Genomic DNA, 14,810 nt, shown 5'->3' on the forward strand with positions numbered 1-14,810 from the left:
TATGTGAACAGGTCACATATGTCAACAGGCTTAATGTAGGATTATGTGTCAGGTTTTGCTTTATTATCTGATTCAAATGTTTGTTTTCTTTAATGCTGAATTGAAGCTTCTCACAGAAATTTGACTCAAGTTAACATTTGACTGTAATGTACTAAAACTTAAGTAGTAAAATTAGTACTTAATAGTACTAATTTTAGTACTAAAATTTAAGTACTAAAACTTAATTCAAACCCAGGCAGCCTACAAGATGGACCTTGGTTATACTATCTGCCTCTCAATTAAAAAACTGTGTCTAGCACACTAACAATACACAATGATTTGAATATCTACGTGAAACTTTCCTAGATTTAATAAACAAAAGGCCTATCTACATTTAGACTACATTTTCTTTTTTTTTGATATCCCATTCAATTTTATTTAATTCAACAAGCATTTTCTACAGAGGGTATGTAAATGTAATACTTGGTTTTCAGGTGATTCTAGTCCAGGAGACAAAAATATAAACCAGTAAGTTAAAATATGGGTGATAATATCAATCACATAAAGACTTCTGTTGCACTTATAACAAGATAAGAAGCAACTGGGATTAACATACACACACTACTATACATAAAATAAAAAACCAACAAGGACCTACTTTATAGCACAGGGAACTATACTCAATATTATGTAATAACCTATAAGGGATAAGAATCTGAAAAAGATATGTATATAACAATCACTGTGCTGTATACCTGAAACTTACATGATATTATAAATCAACTATACTTCAGTAAAACAATTTTTTTAAAAAGATAAGCAGCAATGGCAGCAGAGAAGGAGGCGTATAGACCACATTTTCTTAACAAACCTCTGACCAAACAGGAGTGTAGATTTTGTTTCAGATTCATTGTATGATGATGGAGAGCAGCAAATTACAATAGTGGTTCTACAGTTCCCACCTAATGAGTCTTGAAGGATTCTTGTCATTTTACTATCTCGATATGGAACATACGTCTACGTACAAAAACAAACAAACAAACAAAAAAACCAAAGAGGACCAATGGGTTTCTATGTAATAAAATTTGTTGTAGAAATATGCTACTTTACAATAACTACAAAGTGATTTCAGTTGTTTTAAATGCTAGTTATTAAGATGGAAACTAGGATATACATACTAATACTATAAAATAAATCCCTAAAAGACAACTTATTCATACGTACTGATTCAGTGAATCCCTCTCTCACTCACACATCCATGCACATGTATGTATCTATCTGTAATTCTCCGCTAACTAACGACAGGGAAATAGAAGACAAGTATACTCACACTACCCTCAGCCAAAGCAGAAATGACATTTCCAAGAGCAGAAAGGGACTTGTTGATGTTCTTAGCTTCATCCAGCACAGCACCTTCAGCTCCAGTTTTACTAACCTATACGTAAGATTTCAAAAAATTACGAGTTTAGGTGATTTTCTTTGACTTTCTAAAAAGCTCAGAGGTCATCAGTAACTAGTAAAAAAGAAAAGGGAAAGGTTCATGATTTTATTTGCCAAGTATTTACTGTAAGTTATCATTATTTATCGAGTATGACTCTTTTGAGACCTAGGTCAAGTAACTAGCTGCATGACAAAATGGGATTAAGAAGATACCAAATTTTATTTTTAGGTGTGCTCCTGAAATTAACCAATTTACATGTACATTTGTAGTTTACTAATTTGTTACCCCCCGCTTTCTTGGCTGCATTGGATGTTCGCTGCTGCGCATGGGCTTTCTCTAGTTGCAGCGAGCAGGGGCTACTCTTGATTGCGGTGCACAGGCTTCTCATTGCGGTGGCTTCTCTTGTTGTGGAGCACGGGCTCTAGGTGCACGGGCTTCAGTAGTTGTGGCTCACAGGCTCTAGAGTGCAGGCTCAGTAGTTGTGGTGCATGGGCTTAGCTGCTCCATGGCCTGTGGTATCTTCCCAGACCAGGGCTCGAACCCATATTCCCTGCATTGGCAGGAGGATTCTTAACCACTGTGCCACCAGGGAGGCCTGTTAACCCCCTTTAAAGAGAAACTTTAAAAAATTTACAGAAGCATAATGTTGATGCTATAACTGTTAAAGAGAGAGACCAAATTTCTATTATATAAGCAAACTTGCTTCTATTAAAAAAATATAAAATATATATTTTAAAGATAATAGAATAATATGTTAGCAATGATGGCTGAAAAAACAGCCTCTCAGTATTCACAAAATTAGAGACGGGCTTTGAAGTATGTGTATAAGACTTTGCGTAGAAGGGAGCAGGTATGTCATTCTAATCAGAAGAAACAACAGGTTAGCAGAACAGCAAAAAAGTCTCACATATAGGTCAATATTAAAACATTTGCACTTATTTTGATTTTGACATAAACTAGAATCAGATTGTATATGACTGTAATAAATAATCGTCGGAAAGAAAGAAGTACAACAAAATCCGAAAGGACTAATGATGGATAGTTACCAGTTTTCAGAGAGAGCTCACTGCCAATGTGAATAAAATAGATACCAAAAATTAGGAAGAGGATACCTAGTAAAATCTTAATGACATACACTCAACACATTCTCAATAAAAGCATACACCTTAAGTCAAGGATAACACTTATTGGTTGAACTGGACTGTGGCCCAAATGACAGTAAATTTGTAATGACAAAGCACTGGCATAAATGCTTGTAACTCTCAAAAATGCTACCAAATTCAATTTGATACATATTTTCAATATATAACAATAAATAATGCACAAGCCCAAATCTGAGTTAAAGTTCATAAAAATGATTAGATATCTATCAGAATATAAAGATTTTACCTTTTCGCTACCAGCTAAATCAACCAGATAAAGTTTTCCACTCAGCTTTTGTTCCGTTTGCGTGTTCTCTTGTTTTACATTAATAAGAAATATACTGTGACTCCTAGAGCTATGTTCATTCATATCTGCAAAGAAACCACACAAACAACTATCAACAAACACGGCTTTCCCTTACTAATAATTTCTAAAGCATTATTTCACCTAAGAAAAATCTTACAATTAATCAACTTGATAAAGATATTTTAAGGCAGTTTGTACATTAACTAGTGTTAATACATAGGCTACTTACTTGTAACCGCTACGTGTCTGTTGGATTTTCCTTCATCTATGGTGTCCATAACTTCATCTGGACTACATACAAAACGCTCTGTACACCCCTGTAAAACAAATTTTTAAAGTATGTCACTATCCTAAAAAAATGTTATTGTAGGGCTTTACTAAATATTCTGTATTATACGTACCTTTACATAGGGAACTCGGTTTTTATCTTCATGAACTGAAAGATTGGTCTTTGAAACTGAAAAAGAAAAATAAATAACACCAACAACATTTCCCTAAACTCTAACACTGGCTATGAAATAGTCAATCAACTGTTTCTCTCCCCAAGCAGCCTACTAATAATACATAAACTTCAAAAATATGTAAATATCACTATAAAAGCAAGAGCCTATAGAAACAGTAGGAGATTTATATAGAAACCAATGCAGCAATATAGAATTTTAGGTCCAGGCCAACGTCTGCCACCCACATTTTGGAGTGGTTCAATGGTTTGCCAAGGACAGTGTCTCTGCCCGACAGCTGACAGAAGATGAGCGCTCAAGACTCAGGCTCCCAGACTCTGTGTCCAATGTGCTAATTACTACTTACAAAGCGCCCACAATATATGCTTTCAATAAGTCCAAAGGCATTCAATTAAAACTTTTTCCTATAATTTAAGTCAATTTCATATAGGTTACTAAGAAATGGTCTCACATTTACTACTAAAAAGAAGCAGTATGTGGTATATTGAAAAACAATCGAAGAGCAAGAATTTAACTTACCATCTAACAGGTCCCTTATCTTATCCAAATAAATTTCAAAATATGAAACCTAAAGGGCAGAGGGAATAAAGGAAAAGAAAAATCAGCCACTTAAAATTACAAAGTAATTTATTCACCTATTCATTAAATATTTACTAGGGTCTGAGTTCCAGGTACCATCTAGACTACAGGGACAACTCAGCCACAGCTCTTATTCTAATGAGAAGCCCTAAATCCACTAAACCCCTTATGTAACTAAAGTACATTTTCCACTATGTATCTTCTCCTAAAATTAGACTAATTAGGTGTAATTAGGCAGAACTTTTGAGTTTTGTAGCCAAACTCCCTTATCTTACAGAGAAGGCAGCTAAGGCAAGAGAGGCTCAGCTTACTTGTTTACCACGGCAGATGAAGGATGTGAGTTTACTAATTCTAATAATCTTTCAGCTACACCTGCCTGTAAGATAATTTTTAAAATATTTAAAAATACTTTTTTAAAAGAAAAAGTACTGAACAGAATTATTCTAGGAATAAAATAAAATACAACCTTTCCCCAATGATTTTACCTTAATATGAAATTCCAAATTTTCATCCATGGAGTAAATATAATTAAAAATATCTTGCACTATTCTTGGAATAATTCCCATGCCTTCTGGATCATGAAGTTTACCCTAAACAGAAAACAAAACCAGTTCTTTTTTTTTTTTTTTTTTAAATTTTATTTTATTTTATTTTTTTGCTTTATAACAAATTTAATCAGTTATACATATACATATGTTTCCATATCCCCTCCCTTTTGTGTCTCCCTCCCACCCTCCCTATCCCACCCCTCCAGGCGGTCACAAAGTACCAAGCTGATCTCCCTGTGCTATGCGGCTGCTTCCCACTAGCTATTTACCTCACGTTTGGTAGTGTATATATGTCCATGCCGCTCTTTCACTTTGTCACAGCTTACCCTTCCCCCTCCCCATATCCTCAAGTCCATTCTCTAGTAGGTCTGTGTCTTTATTCCTGTCTTACCCCTATGTTCTTCATGACATTTTTTTTTCTTAAATTCCATATATATGTGTTAGCATACAGTATTTGTCTTTCTCTTTCTGACTTACTTCACTCTGTATGACAGACTCTAGGTCTATCCACCTCATTACAAATAGCTCAATTTCATTTCTTTTTATGGCTGAGTAATATTCCATTGTATATATGTGCCACATCTTCTTTATCCATTCATCCGATGATGGACACTTAGGTTGTTTCCATCTCCGGGCTATTGTAAATAGGGCTGCTATGAACATTTTGGTACATGTCTCTTTTTGAATTATGGTACAAAACCAGTTCTTAAACAAACTGTGACACACAAATTAAAAATCACAACTTTTTTTTTTTTTTTTTTTTTTCCCGGTACGCGGGCCTCTCATTGTTGTGGCCTCTCCCGTTGCGGAGCACAGGCTCCGGACGTGCAGGCTCAGCGGCCATGGCTCACGGGCCCAGCCGCTCCGCGGCATGTGGGATCTTCCCGGACCGGGGCACAAACCCATGTCCCCTGCATCGGCAGGTGGGCTCTCAACCACTGCACCAGGGAAGCCCTAAAAATCAAAACTTTTAATCTATAATTTACAGTCAACAGAGGATAAGAATTCTAATTGTTGCCATTTTTTGGTGAAAAAAAATGTGGCTGTACAAAATACCTAAAAAAAACCCTAATTCAACTGTTACATATTTTCGTAAGTTACACATAAATAATATATGCCAACCATATGGGTTACCAACTGATCTTAGCGTTTTTTTTAATTGTTAGATCAGATTATGCACATTTGTAAATGAACACATTCTAGGAAAACGTTTGTTAGTTGCTCGGCATATAAATCTGCATTGTTGCATCTACTTCAAGTCAAATTCATCCAAATGCTAGGAATGTGCTTGTTCTCTGACGTTATGGAAATGAGTAACATGAGTGACACTAAAATAAGCAGTCATTTACTTTATATGGAATGCTCAGATAAATGATAAAAGCAGATACTCTGTAGCAGTGGCAGAAAATTACAGGCTGTGTTCTAGAAGCAAAGCTTGAGCAGGTTCACATTTATTATTGACAGCAGCTCTGATAATTTTGGAGACCTTCTTATCAGAGAAGAGGGGCAAGTATTTGGCTGGGGGTGGGGAAATGGGACGGACACACGGACACGACCAAGGAGAGGAGGAAAAAATTAAGTGCTCTGAATAGAACTGAAAGCACACAAATATTAAAAATTTCAAAATTTCCCATTATAAGGTGACAGAGAATTCTTACTTAATTCTAAAACATTCATAATTTTGTGGTTATGTGGATAAAACAAAGCTAGATATAATTTCAAATATACGGTTTCACCATTCAAACTCAGGAACTGATTAGATTGCAACATCGATGTTACTCATGTATAACGTGTATGAGGCAAAGCAATAGAGTAAATAAAGCTGCTTAAGCGTATGGTAAAACGATGTCACAAATAACGAATGAGTGCACTGTGCGCAGCAAACTACATCTAAGTACAGACTGTGAGATGTTACCTCCATTGTGTGTGTCTTCCCGGAGGAGGTTTGTCCATATGCAAATATGGTTCCATTGTACCCCTCAAGCACATCTATGAAAAAATAAGAGATTTTACACATTAGGGATTTTTTTTTCCCCTTAAGCAAGGCATTAAACGAAATAAGAATATATTAATAGTAATCCTTTTAGTGATGATCCACCTAAGGAATTCCTTTCTCTCCAGCCCAGATTACTTTCTGTTGTCAGTAAGAAGCAAATTTTAAATTCCACTGCTTATAATCATCTCTCCTGTCAATGTACATCTCAGATGTCATTACACCTGTATTCCAAAGCTTTACGTGACCTAAAAGAAAAAAAGTGCTCTGGCAGCTTGCATACAGATATGAAATAGCTTTTAGAAGTAGGACTGATTGGTGGTTAACTGGTGGTTAAGCCTCACAAACCCACACAACATACCTCCTTATACAAAGTGTAACAAGCCCAGTCCTACCTCAAAACCGATTATAAGGGAGGTCCCGTGGAATTAAAAAAAAAAAAACAGCGGAAAAACTTTTCTAGCCCTTTGTGTATCCTAAGGCCTACCATTAACATTTAAGCATCTTCCTTTAGCATTAAGCATCTTCCTAAAGGGGGGGTTGGGAGGGATGTGAGTGAACAATGTGACCTTTAATTTCCAGTTTTCAGGGATTCAGTTTGTTTTGTTTTTTTTGTTTGTTTGGTTTGGTTTTTGTTGTTTGTTTTGGTGAAAATAAAAGTACTATAAAATTACATTCTAGGACTTCCCTGGTGGTGCAGTGGTTAAGAACCCCCCTGCCAATGCAGGGGACACGGGTTCCAGCCCTGGTCCAGGAAGATCCCACATGCTGTGGAGCAACTAAGCCCGTGCGCCACAACTACTGAGCCTGCACTCTAGAGCCTGCGAGCCACAACTACTGAGCCTGCACATCTAGAGCCCGTGCTCCACAACAAGGGAAGCCACAGCAACGAGAAGCCCGCGCACCGCAATGAAGAGAAGCCCCCACTCGCCACAACTAGAGAAAGCCTGCGTGCAGCAACAAAGACCCAACGCAGCCAAAAATAAATAAATAAACTTATATATATAAAAAATTACATTCTATTTTAGAGGAAGCCAAAGTAAAAAGAGAAATCTCAGTTGGAAACAGCAGATGGTAACAGTGGAAAGTAAACCTGTAGTAAGCAAGTCAATTCTTGTCTTTTTTTTAATTGATTATTTTAAAAAAGAAAAGAAAAAAACAATTTAAAGGTCCCAACATTGGGCACAGCTAACTAGATAACGGATTTGCTACAGAAATATTTAATAAGGAAAAGAAGGTATTAGTACTTACTTCCCTGGGAAGATTTTAGGAGATCTCAAACATTTGAAACTTTCATTCAAAATCTTTTCAGTTTTATGAAGGGAAGCAAAATAATTTCAAGAATCACATTTAAAACAGATAAGACTGGACCTCCCTGGTGGCACAGTGGTTAAGAATCCACCTGCCAATGCAGGGGGCACGGGTTCAAGCCCTAGTCCGGGAAGATCCCACATGCCGCGGAGCAGCTAAGCCCGCAAGCCACAACTGCTGAGCCTGCGCTCTGGAGCCCGTGCTCTGCAACAAGAGAAGCCACCACAATGAGAAGCCTGCGCACCGCAACGAACAGTAGCCCCCGCAAGCCACAACTAGAGAAAGCCCGCGCGCAACAATGAAGACCCAACGCAGCCAAAAATAAATAAAAATATGGTACATTTGTTACAATTACCAAAGCAATATAAAAAAATTTTAAAAAGAATAAAATAGATAAGATTACAATATTTCTGTAATTCTGAAGAAGCAATAATCTGGGGGGAAAAAAAGCACCAGACCCTTTCCAATCCACTTCCTTTACATATAATTGTTCTCAGCATGTCAGTATCATACCCTCTGCTTAAGATCTTTTAATCAATCACATAAAACCTAATTTTGTTAGATCTATACATGAAAGGCTCATTCATGATATTATCCAATTATCTAGCAACTACCATAATAAGTACTTAATAAATACTGGTAGGTGAATGAATAAGTGACCTTCCCAAGATCATATTAGTAGCATATGTCTATAGGATATTATGGTAATTTTGTGTTAGGTGAAATACATCATATGAGGGCTCATAGGATAATCAATGTATGCCACATGTCTGTATTTGGGACTTCAAGCAAAACAAAAATTTTATATGATTACAGAAATTACGGAATAGTCAATGTTCAAGTATTTACTGAGCACTCCGATCCAGGCTCTCTGTTCTGGGAGCAGGGATGTAACAGTGACTAGGTGATTTCTAGAGGCACCAGGCTATCATTAAAGTAATAACTGTTATCAATTAGGAAAATAATAATCCCTTCTTGCCTACCTTCAAATCTGTTCTTGACCTTTGCTTTCTATAGTGATTTAACTGCCAACACTTTATTATAAAAAAGTCTAAACATACAGAAAAACGGAATGAATTTTTACAGTGAACACCCCTATAACCCCTACCAAGATTGTATCATTAACATTTTATCATTTTACTGTTTGCCTTAATCATTTTAATCTGTCTTATTTATTTAATGCATTTCAAAGTGAACTGCAGACTTCATTTCCACCTAAATACTCCAGCATGCATACACCATTGGCTAGAATTCAGTGTTCTGCAGTTTTATTCTTCAGGGATAAAATTTACATACAATGAAATGCACATACCTTCAAAGTACAGGTTTTTTTGTTTTGTTTTTTTTTTTGCGGTACGCGGGCCTCTCACTGCTGTGGCCTCTCCCGTTGCAGAGCACAGGCTCCAGATGTGCAGGCTCAGCGGCCATGGCCCACAGGCCCAGCCGCTCCACGATATGTGGGATCCTCCCGGACCGGGGCACGAACCCGTGTCCCCTGCATCAGCAGGTGGACCCTCAACCACTGCGCCACCAGGGAAGCCCCCAAGAGTACAGTTCTTTTAAACACACACACACACACACACACACACACACACACACACACACACACACACACACACACACACACACACACACACACACACACACACACACACACACACACACACACACACACACAATACTCATCTCTTTGAAAATCCCAGAAAGCACGCATCTGTAATCAGATAAAATTAGGCACCTTTGGAACTGGCTCTTTTTTGCCTATTCAGCTCCATCTCCCACCATCCTTCCCCTCACACTGCTGTTTTTGTTGGTAAGAATGGTTGAATCTGACAATTTCATACGGTTCAACGTCACAGTCATACCACAATGTATGTTCTTCCCTACACAGGTGATCCTTTTCTCATGTGGGCTGCCTCAGTTAGCCCACATGCATCTCTCTGTCTGGAGTAAATCCCTCTCTCTCCTTCCCACTCTTGTGCATCCTTAAGACTAGCTTAGGCTTTACTTCTCTCCAATCCAATTCCACCCCCAAACGAATCTGGGAAAGAGTCCCATCCTATGTGTTCTTGTAGCACCTGCATTTAATCATAATACTGATCACTGTGTATTGCAACCATCAGTTTACTTGTCTGCCTTCCTCACTAGCCTATAAAATCCTTGAGGCCAGGGCTGTGCTTAACTCCTAGCACAATGCCTGGCACTTAGTAGGAACTCAAATGCTTGCTGAATGACTACTACTATTACTCATACAGCATCTTTCTAAAGTGTCCCTCCCCTTCTAGAATATACTTTTGCCTTTCTTGTGAGAAAAAGAGGTGGGACTATGGACAAATATTACTTTCATACTTTGTAAACAAGAAAAACATATTTAGCAAGTGAAGGAACAGCTTATCACCTTCTAAAAGTCACTTAATCTCTCTGTACTTCAGCTTCCTCATCAGCAGAATGTCTGCTTAGGGGAAGGCTGTGAGAATTAGAAGTCATCATATAAAATTATTACTGATGGGCTTCCCTACTGGCCGTAAATGCCGCAGAGCAACTGAGCCCGCGTGCCACAACTACTGAGCCTGCGCTCTAGAGCCTGTGAGCCACAACTACTGAGGCCTTGCGCCACAACTACAGAAGCCTGCACGCCTAGAGCCCGTGCTCCGCAACAAGAGAAGCCACCACAGAGAGAAGCCCGTGCACCGCAACGAAGAGTAGCCCCTGCTCGCCACAACTAGAGAAAGCCCGCACGCAGCAACAAAGACCCAACACAGCCAAAAATAAATAAATAAAATTAATTAATTAAAAAAATATATACATTACTGCTAACATTTGAAAGCATTATGTGCCAGGCTCTAATAATCTTTCATATATGAATGTACTTAATCCTCACAAAACCCTGTGGAAGGTACTATTTTTAGTCCCATTTTATAGATGAGGAAACTGAGAAACTGTGGCCTACAGTTCCACAGCCAGTAAGATAGAGCTGGGATGCAAACCCAGACAGTCTTGGTTCCAAAGACAAGCTCTTAACTACTACATTATATTCTCAAGGAACAGAGGAACCAAAATAAATACATGGCAGGCTACACCTGGAAAAATTAAGGGGATACAGTGGCACACAGTCCAGGTCAGGAAGCTATGGTGGGAAACTGGGGACTCCCTGGAGGCCTGGTAAGATGCCTGGCATATAGCAAATATTGAATAAATGACAATTACTTTATACCAGGAAACCAACTTGTAGACATCACTCGGGTTCACAGTTCAAGAGAATACAAGTGGATAAAGCATGCTCAAAAGAAAACAAAAAAAAATCTATCTGACTTATCTACGAAAAGGAAAAGGTAACAGCCCTATACGTAAGTTATATACTTGTACAGATATTTATGAAACACTGCAACCTCGGTGGGCTGTCAGGAGTCCAGAGCACACGAGCTGCTCTCACCTCAGTCCCGGCAGCCTGCTCGTCGAATCCACATCTCAGAAGAAACACCAGCTCGCCCATCAGTTTGCCAATCCCTGCCTACCAGTTCCTTACCATGGCCTTCGACTTGATCTGTGTGCCAGTGAGAATCCCAAGTCCAGCGCGCCACGTATTTAACTGCTTTCCTGCCCCGACACCTCACCTAGCCCCCCACCCCCATCTCTCTCCTTAAAGCTACGTGTTTACTGGTAACTCTGTCACATTTGGGTCTTGTCCAGGGCGAGTCAGTACTTTTTCATGAATCATCTTTTAAAATCCTCACAGTACCGTTATTTTGCAGAAGAGGAAATGGAGACTTAGAAAGGCTGGGGAACTTGCCACAGGTCACAAGCTAGAAAGTGGCAGAGCCTAGACTTCAACCTAGGTTTGTCTGATTCCAAAGCCTATGCTCTTAACCATACTGCAAAGAAGGGAACTGCTATCCAGAACTCGGTTCCCAACAGTAAAGCAGGAATCTGCTGGTAAAAGGTAAAAAGTAAAGGGGATCAAAATGTTGAGAAAAGGAGAAAGATTTCAAAAAAAGAATGATGTCATCTCAGAGTTGTAAATAGTAATGAAACAGTACAAAAGGTAGTAGAAACAAGTACCCTAGATGTCAGGACCACAGACTGCAGAGTTCTGAGAAAGGTAGGTATGAGCCTATCGTTAAGAGACTACATAACTGAAGATGTACAAAAGAGATAAAAATCACTAGAACAGTATGAGAAAGGTAAAAGCCCAGGATAAGTTGAGTCTTATAAAAACAAAACAAAATAAAAAGTAAGGCCCTAAAGAGAGTTTTTAAAATATTCAGAAGTGAGTAGACCTGCACTGCCTAGAAAAGGTGATTATGTCAACAAACGATGTATTACCATCTTCTACAACACCATCTGCAAAATGAACAACAGAAAAAACACTGCTGAGAGCGGCTTTGGGGTTGAGGTGGGTAGGATGGCCAAAGAATGGCTTTAAATGAGCCCAAGTTTCTAGTTGTAAGAGAATTACATCCCATGGATAAAAATTTCACAAAAGCCACAGCGAATGCAGGTAAAAGAAGATGACTAGGGCTTCCCTGGTGGCACAGTGGTTGAGAGTCCGCCTGCCGATGCAGGGGACACGGGTTCGTGCCCCAGTCCGGGAGGATCCCACATGCCGTGGAACAGCTGGGCCCGTGAGCCATGGCCGCTGAGCCTGCGCGTCCGGAGCCTGTGCTCCGCAGCAAGAGAGGCCACAACAATGAGAGGCCCGCGTACCGCAAAAAAAAAAAAAAAAAAGAAGATGACTAACTTGTAAATGCTACACTCGTTTTCAAAAAGCAAAAAGTCAATAGATTCTGGGAACCTCAGACAAATATACCAAAATTTCACTGAGGAAAAGCTATGGCTGAACTAATCTCATTTCCTGTTTGGGTCACTCAACTAGTACTTTGGGGGAACACCAGAGTCATGCACCATGATTTCACAAAAGGATGCAAGCTTTTCATCATATTCTTGTGGATATGTTGGTAAGCTAAGAACTAGACAACTGTACAGGTAAGAGAATCTCAAGTTGGTTAAATACCAAGTATGATTTAGTAACTGCCAACAACCTTATTCCATTTTTAGAAGATTAGGCTAAGAACCATGGCCCATTAAGTTCTTTATAAATGATTCATAGTAATACTTTCCAAACTCCACTGTGCTTAAATAAAGACCTTAAAAAAAAAGCCTTCAGTATCTTTGTCACCATAACAGACTTATTAAAACATGCTAATAGCCAACTCAGATCCCTTGTAAGACAACTGTAAAAACAAAACTCAAAATAGGATTATGAGCTAAAATGAACAAAATGGAATCTGCACTTTGAAGGCTTGTGCAGATGCCAGATGAAAAAAATATGCAATGCTGGTTCTATGCCTGATGAAAAAAACTTCAATATTTAAGTGTGGATTGGGGTCTAACGTTGGCTGCAGCAGATGTGAAAAAGATTCATACATTTAAACTGCCCGTGAATTCATGAATCAACAACTTCATGTTATTAAAAAAGCAATCTTTTGCTGTACTGATGACAAAAGTTAAGTCAAAATCAAAGAATGTAGTATAATTGCATTCCATGACAGATCCATTTGGAAAACTATTTGATGCTTACGAGAAAAGATGACACTGCCTGTTCCTCTTTCTTGCAGTCGTTTACAGAATCACCCATTAATTCTCCCTCCAGTCCACTGTCTCTCACCAATTCCATACCTGTTGTAATTCTTGATGGTTTCATGTCCACGTAGTGGGTGATCCCACTACTAGACGTCCATGTACTAGATGATACTCTGGCCTCTAGATTCTTGAACCTAATTTTCTCCATGATCTTATCCTTTTCTCCTTCAGATGCCAAGTCCATGGTCACACTCTAGACCTTTCATTACTAACTGCACTGCCTTCCTAACACCAAGTATCCACTTCCTTTTACTCCTTCTATTACCCTGATTCCAAAAAACCTTTGACTCCACTGAGACTATAACACACTAACCCTACCACCTTTTTTCACTGTCCCTTAAATTCTGCCTCCCCCCACCCCCCCAGGCAGCTTAGACTCCAGGGTTCACCGTTACAATGCAGCACTCTCCACTACATCGCTTGCCCTTCTCTCCCTCTTTTGTACTTGCCTGGCAAAATACAACTGGGTAAATTCAACGCTCTGGCAGCTAACCACAAGTGGGCTCATAATGCTGCCTGGCAATGCTGCCAGCCCTCCCTAGTCCATTCACTTCCACACTGCTAGAAGACTGTACCTTTTCCTAGAACCTCCTCTCCCATCCTCACTCTCTGTGATGACTTCGCTCCCTATATCAGAGACAAACTGGAATTAATATGAAAAGGACATGTACATTTTCCCTCCATCACACGAATGGACCCACTTCTATCCATAAACTCTACGTTTCCTCCTGTTATTAGATGAAATGTCTGTGCTCCTACTTAATCCTAACCTTCCACTTGATACTGAATCCCAACCCCTCTACGCTGGTGAACACTATAGGAAGACAGATGTTGCCTCAATCTCGTAAATACTCTTTTTTTTTTTTTTTTAAGGATGTTGGAGGTAGGAGTTTATTAATTAATTTATTTATTTTGGCTGTGTTGGGTCTTCGTTTCTGTGCGAGGGCTTTCTCTAGTTGTGGCAAGCGGGGGCCACTCTTCATTGCTGTGCGCGGGCCTCTCACTATCGCGGCCTCTCTTGTTGCGGGGCACAGGCTCCAGACGCGCAGGCTCAGTAGCTGTGGCTCACGGGCGTAGTTGCTCCGCGGCATGTGGGATCCTCCCAGACCAGAGCTCAAACCCGTGTCCCCTGCATTAGCAGGCAGATTCTCAACCACTGCGCCACCAGGGAAGCCCCTCGTAAATACTCTTTAACAATTAGACCTGTCAAAAAGTGATATAAAGCACTTCACGAAGTAATGGCTATTTAATCATAAGATCCCTTTGATGTAAGATATTTCTGCAGTAACTGGAAATAAGTCCAGATAATCACTTACCACCCTCTCAGCTCTAAGGTTCCATGGTTTTAGAAAACATAAACCTGAAAAATACCTTAGTATAGGTTAACAGTATTAACTGGAATGTACACT

The 14,810-nt window shown here is 39.2% G+C and overlaps 1 protein-coding gene across 1 annotated transcript in view; it reads right to left on the reverse strand.

The window, feature by feature from the left end:
- Positions 1 to 14,810, reverse strand: part of KIF5B (kinesin family member 5B) — a 46,543-nt gene that overhangs the window by 24,464 nt on the left and 7,269 nt on the right. The window contains exons 3-10 of the mRNA XM_082619791.1: positions 6,373 to 6,446; positions 4,395 to 4,499; positions 3,850 to 3,898; positions 3,271 to 3,326; positions 3,099 to 3,186; positions 2,810 to 2,934; positions 1,310 to 1,414; positions 851 to 996 (exon numbers count right to left, since the gene is read on the reverse strand). Of these exons, the coding sequence (XP_082475917.1) occupies positions 851 to 996; positions 1,310 to 1,414; positions 2,810 to 2,934; positions 3,099 to 3,186; positions 3,271 to 3,326; positions 3,850 to 3,898; positions 4,395 to 4,499; positions 6,373 to 6,446 (748 nt within the window). The remainder of the gene's footprint in view (positions 1 to 850; positions 997 to 1,309; positions 1,415 to 2,809; positions 2,935 to 3,098; positions 3,187 to 3,270; positions 3,327 to 3,849; positions 3,899 to 4,394; positions 4,500 to 6,372; positions 6,447 to 14,810) is intronic.

Source organism: Mesoplodon mirus (genome assembly GCF_964341445.2).
Source record: "Mesoplodon mirus genome assembly, chromosome: 4".
In the NCBI taxonomy this organism is placed as follows: domain Eukaryota; kingdom Metazoa; phylum Chordata; class Mammalia; order Artiodactyla; family Ziphiidae; genus Mesoplodon; species Mesoplodon mirus.